Source organism: Podarcis raffonei, chromosome 17 (assembly GCF_027172205.1).
Source record: "Podarcis raffonei isolate rPodRaf1 chromosome 17, rPodRaf1.pri, whole genome shotgun sequence".
Classification (NCBI taxonomy): domain Eukaryota; kingdom Metazoa; phylum Chordata; class Lepidosauria; order Squamata; family Lacertidae; genus Podarcis; species Podarcis raffonei.
The window spans coordinates 22,947,295-22,964,635 of NC_070618.1; the positions used below are offsets into that span (position 1 = coordinate 22,947,295).

At 42.7% G+C, this 17,341-nt stretch overlaps 1 protein-coding gene across 1 annotated transcript; it reads left to right on the top strand.

Moving 5' to 3' along the window:
- The first annotated feature begins 4,629 nt into the window (after nt 1-4,629).
- On the top strand, nt 4,630-16,696 carry LOC128405469 (thioredoxin-like). Its single transcript, XM_053372175.1, has 5 exons — nt 4,630-4,711; nt 6,450-6,550; nt 12,788-12,847; nt 16,268-16,333; nt 16,570-16,696. Exons 1-5 carry the CDS (start codon nt 4,669-4,671, stop codon nt 16,630-16,632), a joined length of 333 nt encoding a protein of 110 aa, XP_053228150.1. The 5' UTR covers nt 4,630-4,668; the 3' UTR covers nt 16,633-16,696.
- Nucleotides 16,697-17,341: the final 645 nt, after the last annotated feature.

Consider the following 17,341-nt stretch of genomic DNA (forward strand, 5'->3'; position numbering starts at 1 on the left):
GCAGAGAAGGCTAGGGAGAAAGTTGTTGTTGTTGAACCTAAAGTAACACAACTGGAGAGAGAGAGAGTCCCAGCCTTACAGATGCAACTTGATGATCATAAGTTGATGCCTTCTATGATTGAATTTAAAGAAAATCAAATTTCGAGGATCAGAGCTCTACCTGAACTGGAGAAGGAAAGTTTGATAGATCCCCTCACACAGGAATTTGCTGATTTTGGGGACCTGGACTTGGGTCAAAAAGAGATTAAAATTGTGAGGGCCTTCAGACTTGGAGAAATTTTGAAAGACGTCCTGAAATATCTTTTGGATCTTAGTTTTAACTATGGAGATTTGGTTGCCCTGTTGAGAAGGAATAAAATCATCTCTAGGTGGGAGTCTCCCCAAGATCTACTCTTCAGTTTCAAAGGAAGGAAAATAAAAATAAGATCAGTAGAAGACAAAGTAAAGTGCATGTATAAATACGAAGAAGACTTGCAGAAGGGACTTGGAAAAGACTTAAGAGCCTCGGACAGAAGATTACCAGGTTGATGGACCATATGGATTTGGCGGAAATGACTGGCAGAATCCGAGACCAGGGAGAAGAGACGGTGGAAGAAGATTGGAAAAAGTTTAAAGACTATTTATGGAAATATTGTAAAATTAATGAGTGTTAGAAAAATGTTGGAATGAAGCTATACGGCTTTAGCAGAAATGTTAGAAGGAATTAAGTACAAGTAGATTATTGGAGTATTAAAGGGAAAATAAGGTTAAAATATGTTAAGACAACTATATGACAGAAAATAGAGGAAGATGGAAAGGAATTGCTGAAACAATTAATAGAAGTGGAATACAAAAAGGGAGGTGTTAGGAGGTCGTTGAAACAAGTGAATGTAAGATATGATATTGAAATGGTATGACGTGTGTTTTAAATTGTTTTTGCTTTATTTTGTTTAGTTTATTGTGTTAGTGTCATGTTGTGTATTGTTTATACATTGTATTGTATTGCTTTTTCTTTTTTTATCTTTGTTTTTTTTCCTTTCCTTCTTTCTTTTTTGTAATCTTTAAAAGTAATAAATATTATTTAAAAAAAACAAAAAACAAATCCTTTTAATATTGGATAGGAGGATGGCGTAAGGAGATGTCATCCTTCACTCCAGGAGACTCTCACACATTTTCTTTTTTAAATTATTTTGGGTTTTCTCAGAATTGCTGGTACCTTTACAGCCCTCCGTGGCTCAACAAGAGTTCCTGACTTTCATACCTTCCCCAAAATGCATGGTTTTGGACCCCAAGCCCGAAAAAAGCACAACCCGAAATCGTGCAAAATTGTGGCGGCCATTTTGGCAGCTGTCCTCTGGCGAGAAAAAACTGCCTCGTTTTTCCCCAGGACGGTTGACAGGTATGGACTTTTTATTTCAAAATTCTGGTACCCAGGTCAGGCAAAAGGCAGAGTCTCGGGCCGGTTGTGGTTATGCAGGGCGCCAGTTGTGAAACATCTGTCCGCAGGAGGTCATTACCATGTTGTTAGGAAAGGACAAATAGGCCGGTTTTTATTTCTCTCAGTTCCTTGTTTTTCTAATCTTAAATTCAATTCTCCACATTTCTGCAGTACTGCGGATGTTAAAAAAAAAAAAATCCTCACAAAAATTCCACAGCATTTTAGTGTGAATTTCTCCTGATACATTTATTATTATTGTATGTGCATATTTTGCAAGCCATTTCCCCTAATAGAAGGTATATTACTGGGGTGTTATGGGAGAAGCAGCCATGCAGAGACCATTCCCACACAGCTATGACTCAGGTTTAAGAACCATTCTGAGGTGAACGAGAGTTCCAAGAAAGGAAAGTAAATGGAAGCTGTCCATCTCCTTTCTGCTTCCTATAATACTTCCATTAAAACTTAATGGATTCTCCAACCTTACATCACCTCTGTTTACCAGCACCTGAACTGATGATACACACTGCAGAGCTGACAACTTAAAGTGCTCCACCTAGATGCTTCTCTTTAGAGCTCAGCACTGATCTCTCCCATCGAGGGTCCTGTTCATTCGTTTCTAAACCCAATTCTCTCAAGCTTCTTTACCATGGTGGAAACTAGATGGCCTCTTTCACGACACTCCTAAATATAAGGGATTGGGGCACATTGTAATAATTATTATTATTCTAGCCAGATTCCTCACACCTAGAAAACTAACTTGCTTTTGAAGGTTCAGCCCATCCTTCATTAAAGTTACAAAACCTTTATTTATTTCCAATTACAAGGCCTTGATTTGCTGTAGGGATGGGAAAGTTGGGGGGTTGAAGTTGTCTTCTGAGTGGCTTCTGCTTTCAAAGCACCTTCTTTCAGATCTTCTGCTGTGTGCTCTGTGATTTAAGGCCTGAATGTTTAACCTCAAGAGGTGGGGTGTCACCATTTCCCCACATAATAAACACGTTGCATAAATAAATCAAGGCAGGTACCTTGAAACCCGCAGTTGCAAATATCAAAGGATTTATATCGGACCTTTTAGAGTGGCAGATCCCAACAACAAAGGCCAGTTTACCATTTGAAGAGGGCCTGAACTATAATGAACTATAATGCTCATTATACTGTATGTAGAATAGGTACTCAGACAATTCTTGGTTAGATTGCCACTATACTGTAATTGTTGTGACTGAGAAGATCTGTTTCAGGGTGCCAAATTTTGGCTTTGCAAAGGCCGCCATATTATGAAAGAGTAACACCAAGTAAACTGGCAAAAATGGATAAATCTAAATCAAACAAATGTTGGAAATGTAAAGAGAAAGAAGGTTATTTTTATCATTTGTGGTGGTCTTGTAGTAAGACTAAAGCTTGCTGGGAAATGATATATAATGAATTGAAAAGGATGTTCAAAATAACTTTTACAAAAAAAAAATCTAGAAGGTTTTCTTTTGGGAATTATATATAAATTGTATAGAAATGTATTTATGTTTGCTACTACTGCAGCAAGAATGTTACTTGCCCCACAATGGATAGAAGAAGTCCCAGTAAAGGAAGAATGGATACAAAAATTTATGGACTATGCAGAAATGGCGAAACTTAACGGAAGAATAAGAAATCAAGATAACAAACTTTTAATAAAAGAATGGAAATGGTTTATTGAATGTTTATAGATAAATAGATAAAAACATTAGCAGGATTATTGTAATAACCTGCAGTTTTATAAGAGTATATATTTATAGTAGATAACTAAATGAGCAAGTTAAGTGAATTGGATATGCAGAAGATATTAAAAAATAAATTTAAGGAACCGCAGAAAGAGGGGGAAGAAAGTCAAATTTTGAAATGATAAATGGATTGTAAAACGAATGAAATGTATAAATTTGAAAAGTATAAATAAACAAATAAATAAATAAATAACATATTATGAAAGAGTACCAAAGTCTGCCCCGATAGTTGGGAAGGGGAATTACTTGAAATTGGGCGAAGGAAGAGGCTCTCTACTTGTATTAAGGTTCATCTGCCTAATTTCACACAAGCAGGAAAAAGTGCCAAGTTATGAGGGAATTTCTGAAACGGAAAATCGGAGCCTCAGCAAGCCAGCTGCACGTGATATACACTGCAACCTAGCAAACACCACGTGGAAACTCTGTACGTCATGAGGCAAGTATAACATTTGGACCTCGTTTCCTATAAAGCCATAACTGTTGGTGGAGTCAAGAATCAGTAAGGATTAAGAACAAGGCCTCAACAGCGTAAACCTCAGCAAATCTCTCCCTACAAAATGTGTTCAATTAAACAGGGCTTTTAACGCCAGAGTGAATGCAACCAGTGTCAGATTTACATATAAGCTAAACAAGCTATAGATTAGGGCCCCACTCTCTTGCCCCCCAAAAAAAAATTAAAGAAAAAAAACCTGGATGTACATTTGCAAAATATAAGATAAAAAACAAATAAAATAAAACCGACATACAGCAGCAGTGTTTTGTGTTGTGTAGGCTCCTATGGTGTAAGTCATGGGCCCCGCCTGCTAGCCTGCTCCCTAAAATGTCACTGGTTTGCTCATTTCTATATATAGGGTACCTACATTCTGCAAGGACTGGTTCCACGGCAACATGGGCAAACGGCTTTAGATACCTCTTAGGTCCATAAATTACCATATAGCATATATTCAACACAAAAAACAGCAGCTATTTGTTGTTGACAAAGGACATCTGTACATATACAGTGGTACCTCAGGTTACATACGCTTCAGGTTACATATGCTTCAGGTTACAGACTCCGCTAACCCAGAAATATTACCTCGGGTTAAGAACTTTGCTTCAGGATGAGAACAGAAATCGTGCTCTGGCGGCGCGGTGGCAGCAGGAGGCCCCATTAGCTAAAGTGGTGCTTCAGGTTAAGAACAGTTTCAGGTTAAGAATGGACCTCCGGAATGAATTAAGTACTTAACCCAAGGTACCACTTGGGTCCCATTACCTTCAGTAGCTTAGGGCCGCATCAAACCAAAATCCGGCCCTGAATGCAACCCGCTCCAGGCCTTCCCCAGTGACAGCTAGGAGCCCCTCCATGAAAGCCATGAGAAGTAATTGTGCAGCTGAATATTGAGAGGGTTTGAGCTGGCACACTTCTCTATGTCATAAAAGCATCCTGGCAACCTGATCTGACTTTGAATCACTTGCTGATGATAAAAATTGTGGGGGAGAAAATAGCTTGAAGAGGACCTAATGGAGGAATCTGCGGTGCTACCGAATATACGCAATCGGGCAAGTGTTTGAATTCATGCTACTATAGAATTAGCTTGACGTCTCATTGAAAGCCAAGTAGATAACTGGAAGACATTCAGCCAAAGCTGGCCAAATCTGCAGAAATTGATGAATAAGCATTTTCCCCCTCTCACTCCCTCATCCTCACCCCCTTTCTGGACATGGTGATGGGTGAAACAGAATTATGCCTTTTAGCCATTTGCAAAGATGCTCATGATGTCAGATTGCTCAGTGCCCTGCAAACTGCTGAGCCTAGGGTTGCCATATGCCCGGAATTTCCCTGACATATTCGGAATACAGCAGCTGCAAGCAGTGTCCGGGCAAAAATCGCCGAAACGTCAGGAAAAATCCAGGCATATGGCAGCCCATGTCTTCTTTGCAATTTTGCAAAAAAATAAAAAAAATACTCTGTCCGAATTTTCACTTTTTGAAATATGGCAACCCTAGCTGAGCCTGTATCTTTAGAGCTCAACAGGCAATCATAGCCATGTCTTCTCAAAAGCAAATTCCCCTTGAGTTCCGTGAAGCTTCCTGCGAGAAAAGTGGCTATAGGTTGCAGCCCTGATTCTTAGTCACTTAGCACGTCATCATAAGCAAGAGGTAAGTTTTTAAGAAAAGAAAAGAAAGAAAGAAAAGAATCACAATTTATCATTTTAAAATGTACTGGGTCTTGCTTTTGGTCCAATCATGACGGAGCAGTTTTGCAGAAAACTCAACTCCGGTTTTGGGTGAATTTTCTCCTGTATTGGGGCAACTTGGCAAAACAGTTCTCTTCATCTGTGTGCTTTAATTTGACATCTAATTCTTCTTTCTCTTTGACCATGGGTATTGGCCTAGGTTACATCCGGACAAACCTGATTTTTGATCATTCATTCTGATTCACTGGCATAATATTTGTGAGGAAGTTAGATGACACCATCTAATTGCTGAGCATTCATTTTGATTTGCTGGAGAGGTGGTTATACAAAGTTACCCCACACTTTTCAGCATATTTCCCCCTCACTTTCTTTATCACAAAAAGTCTAATCTTTGGGTGAAGCAGTTGCACAAGGGCACTAAATCAGCTGTAGTTGCACAGCCTGAGTTTGCCGATGCGTGATTTAATCCTGACCCAAAATAGCCCCTTATCTATGATCCAGAGCTGACTCAGTCTTTACAAAGAGGGAAGTGATTATCGTATAGTCTTGGTTCAAAGAACAGTAAACAAAATAAAAAGTTGTACAATTGAAAATATCTGTGATAAAAGGCATAGTTTGGGGGTGATAAAAAATCATCCTCTTAAGAAACACGGAGATCAAATATCTGGGTGTATTTGTCACTCCTGCTATTTTAGGGGAAGGGAACCATTTTCAGTTCAAGTGGTCATGAGGAACATTTGGGGGGACTGAATGCCAGTAGAGAGGGGGCCCACCGACAAAAATGTGCAGCTGGTTACTTAAAGTCAGAGTTTTCCACACAAAAACACCCTTTCCATCCTCTACACAGGCAAGTAAGGAGAATTATCTCAGTTCAAGGTCACATCCCAGCCAGGCTAAAATCACCTGAGGAGGTCGTAGAGCCGGACCAGTTGGGGAGAAGGGGTAACCTGGTGAAGGGGTATGGCCCTAGAGAGAGTCCTGAAGGCCATATAAGAGAGCCCTAGAGGGTTACGGTTAGTCCCTGGTCCAGAGGTTCCCCCCTTCTTGTGCTATGTGACTGGCTCATCTGCTGACTGCCTGTGCCCTTGCTTTCCAAACAGAAAGAATTCAACGATCTACTAAAGAATGCAGGACCCAAACTGGTGGTTGTTGACTTTTCAGCAAAATGGTGCGGGCCTTGCAAAATGATCCGTCCTTTGGTTCACGTAAGTAAGTCTCGTGTTGCCGTTACAGGCCCTTCCGCGGTGCAAGGAGAAAATGTGGTTCCATTGCTGTCCTGATTTTGCTTTGCAACTGGGCCGATTCTCCCTTCAGATCGTTGGAGGCTGTCTTGCACCAGCTCACATCTGTCTAACTTGGTGCTCTCCAGGGTCGCTGGTGCCTAAGTTCTTTCACATCACCTCTTACCTGTTTCATTTTAACACTGGAGATGACAGGGATTGAATCTGGAATCTTCTTCTACCACTGAGCTATGGTCCTTTGCTATCTTCTATACCTCAACATGCTTCCCATGTTGTCTCCATGTTGCTTTCTTCAAACCTCTGCTCAGAACACACCTTTCCTATGAAGTCTTTGGCTTATCTCTGAATCCTCAGCCCCAAACAAAAAAAGAATTAGTTCCTCATATTCATCCCTTGCCAACCTTGCCTCAACCTCTTATCGTTCCATCTATTGTTTCATTCTCCTCACCTCTCAGACTTTACACTGTGAGCTTCTTGGGAGAGAGATTTCACCAGAACCTGCCATAGTGTTTATTTAAATCCTGCCATCAAGTCGATGTTCTTTCTTTGTTTCTGCAAATATATTATAAAAGGTTCCCACTCTTTTTCAAAGTCACTGTTGTCCTTTTCTCGTAGTCTGTCCGTCAGTTTTGCCAGTTCTGAATAATTCATCAATTTCTCTTGCCATTGTTCTTTTGTTGGAATTTCTCCAGTCTTCCAGTTTTGTGCTATCAGAATTCTCACCGCCGTAGTAGCATACATAATGTCCTCTTCTCTTTCAGCAGATCTTGACCTAAAATACCTAACAGGAAGGCTTCTGGTTGTTTAACTAATGTTATTTTCAACATTTTCTTCAATTCATTGTATATCATTTGTTATTGCTTACTCTTTTAAGCAGAGGACTACCTTGGCACCAGGAAGACCTCTCATTGGGTGATGAGATACCTACAGGCACTTGAGGGATAGTAACTGTAAAGGGAATTGGGGGTTGCTTGTGCGTAAAGGGTGCTGCAGCTCTAGGCAACGTTGCCTGGATAAACCTTTCCCTGGCTGGACAGCCCTTTCTCCATGACTGTCTCAGTCACTGGCAGAATCCGTTAGTGGGCGTTTTCTGAACTTCTTCCAACATAAAAATTCCTTCACTCCAAGTCTCCGCCTAGCCTCTCTGCGCGGAAGTCTCCTGCGCAGAGTGGGCGTGCCCAACGGAGGTCCTGGGCTCTCCCTGCTGCTTTCTGTGGAAGAGTCTCGGAGCCCTCCCTCCGCAGTCTCCCCTTGCTTCCTGGTGTCCCTCCTATTTCCTTCCTCAAAGGAAGCTTGCTCTCTCTCCCTGCTGGTCCCTTCTCCTGCATAGTCAGGGAGCCTTACCTCCACCCTAGGCTCCGATGGCAGTTCCCTGACAGTAACGAAGTCAGAAATATAGGCATCTGATATTGTGAAGCAGCCAAATTGCAGTTTAGGTGGAGAGCAAGTTGCTAATGTGTCTTCCCGGGAAAGTTCTAGAGATTGCAACAAAGGGCTTTTAGCAAAGCACTTAAAAAGTGAAAGGAGATATGGCGTTTGCTTGTTAATGAATCAAAGTCAAAGGTCCTTGGGTGATTCTGCTGAATGATTTAAAAGGCAGCTTCTACAGAAGCATGTTCAGTAAGTCAGCCAAACGTTGCTGCGCATCTTCCTGGCCAAAACTGTCAGTTAAAGGATACAAACGGTGCCGGCTCACTCCATAGATCCCCAAGTCATTAAAAAGGCTGCCAAAACCCTCTTTAAACACATACTCCCCAGGTGTCCCTATTTTCCAGGGACAGTCACGGATTTACAGAAGCCGTCCAAGTTTCTGATTTGATCCCAGAATGTCCTGCATTTCCTTAAGATGTCCCTATTTTCATCAGAGAAATGTTGGAAGGTATGGTAGGATGTCCTGATTTTCTTTGGAGAAATGATGGAGGGTATGGAGTTATCTGACCCCTGAGCCATCTCAACGCAGCCCTGTATAGGTGTGTGTGTTTTTTAATGCTTAATGTTTTATTATGTTTTTATATATGTTGGAAGCCACCCAGAGTGGCTGGGGCAACCCAGTCAGATGGGCAGGGTATAAGCATATGAGAGAGTGGATAACTCACTGCTGGAAGTGAAGCTACAGGGAACCAGGCAGAGGGCCTTCTTGGTAGTGGCACCCTCCTTGTGGAATGCCCTCCCCTCAGATATCAAGGAGATAAAGAACACAACTTTTAGAAGACATCTGAAAGCAGCCCTGTTTCAGGAAGTTTCTGTTTGATGTCTTATTATGTTTTTATATGTGCTGGAAGCTGCCCAGAGTGGCTGAGACAAGCCACCCAGATGGGCAAAGTATAATAATAATAATAATAATAATAATAATAATAATAATAATACTGTAGGACATCTGTATTTTCATCCCAGAAATGTTGGTGGGCATGTAAACACCAACAATACAAGTCTAGCGTAAAGACGTGTTATCTGTGACATAGAGCTGCAACTTTAAAGCGATATCTTTGTGTCGAGATATTTTGCTTTGCCCACCCTTTACAATATAGGATCCCTTACACCCATGTTGTGGGAACATCATGTTCTGATGTTTCCCCCAACCCATCAGAGCAAATTTAGGGGGCACGAGGGGCATACAAAGGGATGAGAGGGAAGGAGTCGTGTCACCTGCAACTGCGTAGTTGAATTCTGCCATTTGTTTTTTGTTTCAGTACCTTCTGCACTATTAAAAGTCACGGGAGCCGTGATCTCTTTTGCAAGATTCTGACACAAAGAGATATTCCAGAACTTATCACTTTGCCCTTGAGCCAGTGAGAGAGAGGAATCAAAACCATCTTAGTCAACTTCCACTCACAAGGTCATGTGGTGGTGGAATGTCAGCTGCTCTCGGGAAAGATAATTTCATTATAGAAGAACCTACAAATGATGCCTTTCCCCTCCATGTGAAAAACTATGAATTGTCTGCCTCTTGTTTTCACTCATGCTCACTGTTTGGCTCAAGTGTCTGTCTCCCTGTAAGTGCCATCCCATCCGTTCTCATTTGTTGCTTGGCAATGGTCTTAATCAAGCAAACACTAATAATGAAGGGTTTGAATTAAAATCTGTTTCCATAAAAAAAATAAAATGTGAACGACAAGACTTCATCTGTTTCACACCCCATAACTTCACAGTATATGAAGTTGTCACCAGATGCATAGGATAAAAGGACTTCTGTGATGTAGATTAAAAGAGGTGGTAATGCAAGGGTAACACATATTCCAGATATGTGGGACTACTTCCTGGGCAAAGGAAACCTGCAGCTGTTCTGATGTTCCTGGGCTCCTACTTCCATCAGTCCTTGCTACCATGGTCAGTGGTCAGGGGTGAATGGGAGTTGTTGTTATTGAGTCTCCAGCCTGGGCTCAACTTATGAGCTCTCTAGGGTGCTCTTGAACCTTGAACTCTTGCCTCGCATTACCCTACTTTGCTTTGTTCTGCTTGCTCAAAGTGGAACCTTTGCGTTCAGTTCAGAAACCCTCTACTGCCAAGGCTGTCCGTCGTGTACAACTGGGAAATGTGGACTAGGGCTTTGGGTGGCCAGGTGAAGAAGAGGACAAGGCTTTTGCACCTTTAGTAGATGTATAGCTTTGAAGGAGGTTCAGAAGATGTAGGTGAAGGCTGCAGTGGTAATCGTAGGGCTTCGTTTGAGAGCGGAGGTTTTCAAGTTGTATTCTGAGGAACTCACATTTACCGGAAAGCTCATGCCAAAATGAAACTTACGTGTAAAGCTGTCACAAGATTCTTTGTTCTAGTCACCCGAAAGGCTGGATGCAGTCCAGTCAAAGTTAGCCACTCGTGACTTAAGCCTTGTTGAAGTCAGTGTGGCTTGCCTTCAAGTAAATATAGCTAGGATTGGGCTGAATCTGATTCATGTCCCCAACCATAAAACCCAAGGACCTTTCCAATGAAAGCCATGAAGAGTCTTGTGGCATTCCAAAAAAATGAATTCCAAAGCAAGTGTTGTCATTAAGAAGTTCATTTGAAATCAATGTGGCTTACTCCTTCTAAGTAAACATGACTAAGAATGAGCTGTGTCCCATTCCACTCAGCAGCTCTTGATACCATCAGCCAGATACCCCCAGCCATGGTATTCTTCTGGAGGGTACCAGTTTCCAACTAGACTTAGTTGGGAATAATTTTCTGGATGGTGTCTATTGAGTGGATAGCCCTGTGAAAAAAGGAGATCACTGAGATTTACAGAGGCAGAAGACCTGGCTCATTCCAAAATCAATTTCTGGTTAGCTAATTAGGAACATTGAGGCACTTGGGCTTCAAGTGATAGCATTGGATCAAGGAGTGTCCCCAGACAATTAACTTGCCTCTTCAGGATGAGCGCAACTCTATCCAAAAAAAGGTCATTGCCCAATTCCCACATATGAACTCTGGTCCACCAACAGCACCTCCATCTTCTCAGGAATCAGCTTGTTTTGACACATCACCACCTCCAGACAAAGGTCCAGAATCTGTCCAGCCATGCCTGGTTCAGATGATGTAGAGACAGAGCAGAAAGTTATCAGTCTGTCGACAATAATGAGCCCCAAACTCTCAGATGACTCAACCTAGGGGCTTCATGTAGATGCCAACTTTCTTGGGCACATGAAACTAACCATAATTACCTTGAATTTCTGCTTCACCTGCAAGAAAGAAGGGCATTTTCACTGGCCAGGTTTAATTTAAATCCATCAAACCTCCTTTGGGGAAGGTTCTCAGGCAGGGTGGAAGGAGAAAGAACTTGCCCAGGTGAAGACCACCTGGTGGAAACCCTCACACGTATGGTTCTCAATTGTAAACTATATGCTGATCTCCGCCAGCAATTTCTAGATCAACGCTGTATCCCCAAATGGAAACCAGAGTTGGAGGTCATACATTTTCTATTACTGGGGAATGACCAGGAGCTCACCAAGTTTAGTGGCTAAATATCTCTATTTGTTTTTTTTGTCGTCGAAATGCACTGCAGACCTCTGATCTCCCTGGAGACCAACAGATGTGACGATAGACTGCCCTGCCTCCTTTCTTTTAGCAAATGTTTTGTGCCACTGGGGAAGTAGTAATTCTGTAATGATTTGTTTTGGATGTTGTATGTGATGCCAATAAAAGGTTTGATGATGATGATGTAGATGCCAACCAGCATAGCGGACAAGAGGGAACCACGTGGGGACCCCATAGCACAATTGCCAGGAAGCTGAGCAGAAGTCCCTCAGTGCCATTTTCTGCAAGCAGTCCTGCACGTAGGAGTGCAACCACTGTGCCTCTGAGTCTCCACCTGCAGAGCCTCTTCAGAAGGATACCATGGCTGATGGTCTCAAGCGCAGCTGAGTGTGCACTTCCCTAGGTTCTCTTATGATACACCCTCAACCAGAGTGACTAAGGCTGTTTAAGTGCCAAACAGAGGCCTTTAGCCAGGCTGAAACGGGTGGAGATCAGAGGTGGGAAACCAGATATGGTAGGGAGTGTGCCTTCAAGGGGGCAAACTCCTTCAGCTGCCCTAGGATTATTCGTGTAGCCATTCCAGGGGGGCTCCCTGTCAGTGCTAATCAGAAAGCCCCCCTTGCCAAGGAACCTTAAGCTCCCAGTTGTCCCATACCTGTCCTCCACCTGATGTCACAAAGGTCCAGCCTCAGTTGATTCAGATGGTATTGAGATAGAGCGGAGTGTAATCATCCTGTTGACCATACTGAGCTCCAAGCTCCTGGTGTCACATCTGACATCAGGTGTGAGGTTCTTGGGGGTGTCAGTTTGTGCTGTAGGCTGATGCGTTTGCACAGCAGCGGGGAAAGAGAGGATTGTCCCAGCTTCCTAGACTGTCCTTCTTGTTCTGATCTATGCTGCTATCCCTTCGGTGTTAGCCTGATACTCTTAGGGTTACTCGCTCCCCACTTCCCTTCCTTCTTCATGCCTTCCTCTCGAGAGCAGACGTATTTTGGACCTCTCTTCTCTCAAGAAGCTAGAGCAAGCAAGTCTTGTTGCTTCTCCACTCCATCAGATAGAATTAGGGATCTCTCCTATAAAACATGTCACGTTCCCCAGCTCTGGCCTAGATATATATATGAAAAAGATATCAATGTGCAATTATCTCTCAAACTGAAGGGCTTTTGAGCCAAAAAAAGAATGTAGTCGTGTTTTCAGGCCAGAACATTTGTCTGTGTCTGCTAACTAATAGATTTGTTTAATTTTGTTCTGTAGGAGTTGGCTGTTCGGTACGAAAATGTGCTATTCTGCATTGTTGATGTGGACTTGGCAGAGGTAAGCTACCAAAACCAGATGACGTCGAGAATTTCTGTTAGAGTGTAACTACAAAGCAAGACTTTCTAGATCAAGCCAGGGGTTCATTTAGTCTGGTATTGTTTTCAACAGGAGCCTTTAAAACAGGGGTGGGTAAACTTTTTCCCTTTAAAGGTGAAAGATAGTCCCTGGGGGAATTCCCACCTAAAGACAATACTGTTTCTTCTCAGTAGGGCCACCAGATCTCTGTAGTTGGTTCTAAGATCCAATAGATGTTTTGGAATATCCTTGAAAATCTCCACTCTCGAATCGTTGATCTCCAAGGTCTTCTGGAAGTGCGCACTCAGTATTTTGTCTCTCTCTTCTTTGGTTCAGAGGGTGACCAAACAGTCTATCACCCTGTTTTTTTCCCTCCTCTTCCAAGTCTGAACACACTTACTATCCTAAAGTCTTGCTCCACCTCCAAATTCCAAAATTTTCCAAATTCCTGTGAAAGGTAGTCACTTAGGTTCTCTTTTTCAAGTTCCAGTACTGCCCTGATCCTCAGATTAGTCTGTTTCTCCCTCAGTTCAATCATAGACAGAAGTGACTGATGGTCCCCAATCTGCTTGCGCATCGGTTTTATTTCTTCCTCTACAGCCACTGCTTTTTCTTTTGCTTCCTCAGCTATTTTTCGATTAGACGCAGTTTCTTCCAGCAATTTTCCAATAGATTCTGTATTGGAGTTCACCTTCTGTCCCAAATAATTAATGCTGGCAGTATTCCGGTCTATTTTAGTTGATTGTTCAGTAACTTGTTTGCTTAGGCCTTCCAATTTTTCATAAATTTTATTTAACACAGAAGTAAAATCCCCTTCTGAAGCCATTCCTTTTGACCCAGCTTGTGCAAAATCTTCCCCCTGTGTCACAGGAGGGCCGGGAACAGATGATCTACGTTGCTGGGAAACTGTGCTGGGCTGCTGCACTCTAGCCTTGCCCGATCTTGTTGTTCTATCAGTCATCACACTTTTGTCTATGAGTCAAGGTCGATCCCACGGCCAAATCTTACCGTGGAAAATCCCCAGAGTCAAGAAGGGAAAAATCCCCCAGCTGGGTGTGCAATTTCAATGTTCCTCTAGGGGGACACTGTAGCAGTCATTAAAGTTGCAATAAAAGATTCTTTTCCAACTTTCCTAAGTCCCCCTCATGAAAACAAGCAACAGTTTCAAATCCAGAGAAGACCTTCAACAAGTATCTCCTTTGCAGAGTTAGCTGTTAAAAAGTTACATTGTCTATAAATGGTGCGACTCTCAGTGCAGCAATTCTAGTGGACCTGGCAGTCCGTTCCCGGGAGTTAGATAAATGTCTCTATTTTTTCAACAAGTAAAAAAGGCACTTTTCCCTCTCCCCCCCCCCTCTCCAATAGCCTGGGGGGGAGTTCTTTACTTTGATGTTTGGATTTGGAGCTTTTAAATCACCGCTCTCTAGGTCTTTAGCTTAAAGAGTCTTTGCTTTGAACTGTGTACAAAAAAACGGGAAGGCGGACTTCCTGTTTACACCTTCCTGCTTCAGTGCCAAATTAATCCTTTTTTTTCTCCTTTAAGTCCCAATTCTTAAACTTCACCTACTCACGGGTAGTTGTTTAGCAGCCAAATTGTCACAGGAAAAAGGTCGGCAGTCTCCGGCAACAGCTGTGCGGCTTCACCCCACGGAAAAAGCGATCGACTCTCAGCACCGCGCCAAACTCCCGTTGCGCTCCGGAACTCCCTTCGCTAAACCGGGGGGCGCTACAGGTGCCCGCCGAGTCCCACGGTCACAGGCTTCTCCTGCCTGTGATTTTCACAAGGGTCTCCGCTTCGCCGTAGCGGACAGACCCGATTTCCGCGGAGCTTCCCCCTCTGAGCTAGAAGGAGACCGCCATTGCCGTTGGCGCCGCCTCCGGAAGTCTATGTGACTTTTTATTTTTTACTGATAGATGACAGCTTTATACCCCTAGTTATCAATAGTCCACGTACACTTAGAAACTCATCTGTAAAGGACAACAGGCAGGAAAATTAAACAAATAAGACTAGGGAGCGAAAAGCCAACCTTAATTATTTTGCTCTCTCTCTCTCTTTTTTAAGCATGTATGGAGAAGCGTAAATGCAGTTTTGAAATCTCTGAGCAGGAATAAAGTTACAATTGTCCATCTATATAGCCTAGCATTGTATCTCAGACTCAGAAAGATTCCAAACTGCCTATTTCCACCGATGTGCAGGCTTTCGGCAGCTATTCACATAATCCCTCCCCAAAAAAGTGTGCATTCATAGATAATGTCAAGTCTGGTTTGGCCCCTAAGTTCTCTGGGGCAGGAATTTGTTTCTCTCTCTCTCTTATACAGTGGTGCCTTGGTTTAAGAGCAGCTTAGTTTGTGAACAACTTGCATTAAGAACGCTGCAAACCTGGAAGTAGGTGTTTTGGTTTGTGAACTTTGCCTTGGAAGCAGAACATGTTCCGCTTCCTGTTGAGTGTGTTCCATTTGTAAATTGAGTCCCCCGCTAATCAGAGGCTTCCAGTTGAGTCTGTCGGCTGTTGAGTCCCAAGCACTGACACAACACAGAGGTGATATTTGGAGCTTTTATCTTCAATATTTTTTTGCATTTTTCTTTGTGTGGCTTTTTCATTTTTTCGACAGCAACTTGTTCTTTGTTTTATGGACTGACTTGTAACTGTGGCTTGTGACTTCGTTTTTGTGTCTTGTTTTTGTAACTGTGTGGAACCCAGTTCAGCTACTGGTTGATTGTGTGACTGCAGAAATTGATAAAAGCCCCCCATCCAAACAATGACTATCAATCAGTGCACGTAAGGGGGGGGGAGAATTTAATTTTCATCATCTACAATACTGTCTTATTTATTTTATAGTACGGTACATTGATTATTGCCTTCATTTTATGGATCAATGGTCTCGTTAGATAGTAAAATTCATGTTAAATTGCTGTTTTGGGGGTTGTTTGTCTTCGTCTGGAACAGAGTAATCCATTTTCCATTACTTTCTATGAGAAAGCACGCCTTGGTTTAAGAACACTTTGGTTTAAGAACAGACTTCCGGAACAGATTAAGTTCGTAAACCGAGGTACCACTGTACTTTGTAAAGTTCAGCACATATAATAACAGTGGATGAGGGTGATAGTTGAGAGAAAACGATGTTGGGAAGAGTACCAGCTGGGGGAACCAATTGGCATCAAATGGTATCTGAACAATTCAAATGTTTAGCAAGAAGAATTCCTGTTCATTTAGGCAATCTGCTCAGATGCAATACTTCCAAATGGAGTATCAAAATTTAGGAAATGTGTGGTGCAGCACTGATAGATATGGTATAAAACACCATACTTTGCTTTCTCTGTTAGAGATACTTACAGAACATCTAGCGTATTTTAATTAGTTCCTTGACCATATGGCATATTGTTCAATCTCTCATCCCTAGGATGTGGCTGACCTTTGCAATATCATCGCCATGCCAACATTCCAGTTCTACATGAAAGGAGAAAAGGTATTTGTGGCCTAGAAACACGGTTTAGTGCTCTAAATTCTGGCCGGGGCTGCCCCTAATCTGCCAGATTCTGCCCTGGAATGAGCCATTCTGGGAAGGGAGCTACCAAAGAAATCCAGTAACCTAATCTCTGACCGGGAGGAGATGGGTGGCAAATCCCTGTGGGACCCGTTGCTTCTCCCAAATTCCTGGAGCTTCCATTGCTTTCATTTGTTTATTTTTTATTTCGGTCCTAGATTTTTGAAATCACCGGAGCTCGTCCCAAAAAACTGGAAGAGAAGATTAAAGAGTTGATGTGATCATTGGAGAAAGCTCCCATGTTATCAACACATATGCCAGTAGAATAAAATATCCAAGAGCCCATGGCCGTGTGCTATAGGTGCCCTCTTTCAGTGCATCTACATGGAACGGCAGTGGGCCAGGGAAAGCAAATATTTAGGATCACGTGTGGTGGAAGGACAGCTCTGACGCCTTTGTCGTTCGGTTACTGCATATAACAGGACTGCAACTGGGTGCCTTCCTGCCCAGTCTGGGGATTGGTGGTGGGATGACAGTGAGTGGTCAGAGGGGGAAGAGGGTGTTAGAATTCCTGCTCCATGATTGCAGTCATGGGATTGTTGTCTTTCGCATGACAGTGTATGTTTTGACTCCACAGAGTGGGAAGTGACGGAGACAGGAAGTTTGTTTTACTGTGTTCCATAAAGTGGGACTATTGTCCTTTGTTCTTTTCCTCTTTGCTGTCTGATGCTAGAGAGAGAGAGAGCCCTGTTGCAGTGCTCCGTGTGTGTTTATATGTAAATAAAGTAGATTAGCCAAAATGCTGTGTTGCTGAGGTCTGTCACACGCATGATGCGCAAACTCTGTGGATCCCTAAGTGTGCCGATGTCGGTTGGCATTGGTCGCTGTGATGTTCGGGCTGAAGAAAGCTCTTGAAGCTCCCAAACGATTGACCAGGAGGGAGGGAATGTGCCAGTCGGGCATATGTTTCTGCCAGGGTCCTACTCGAGT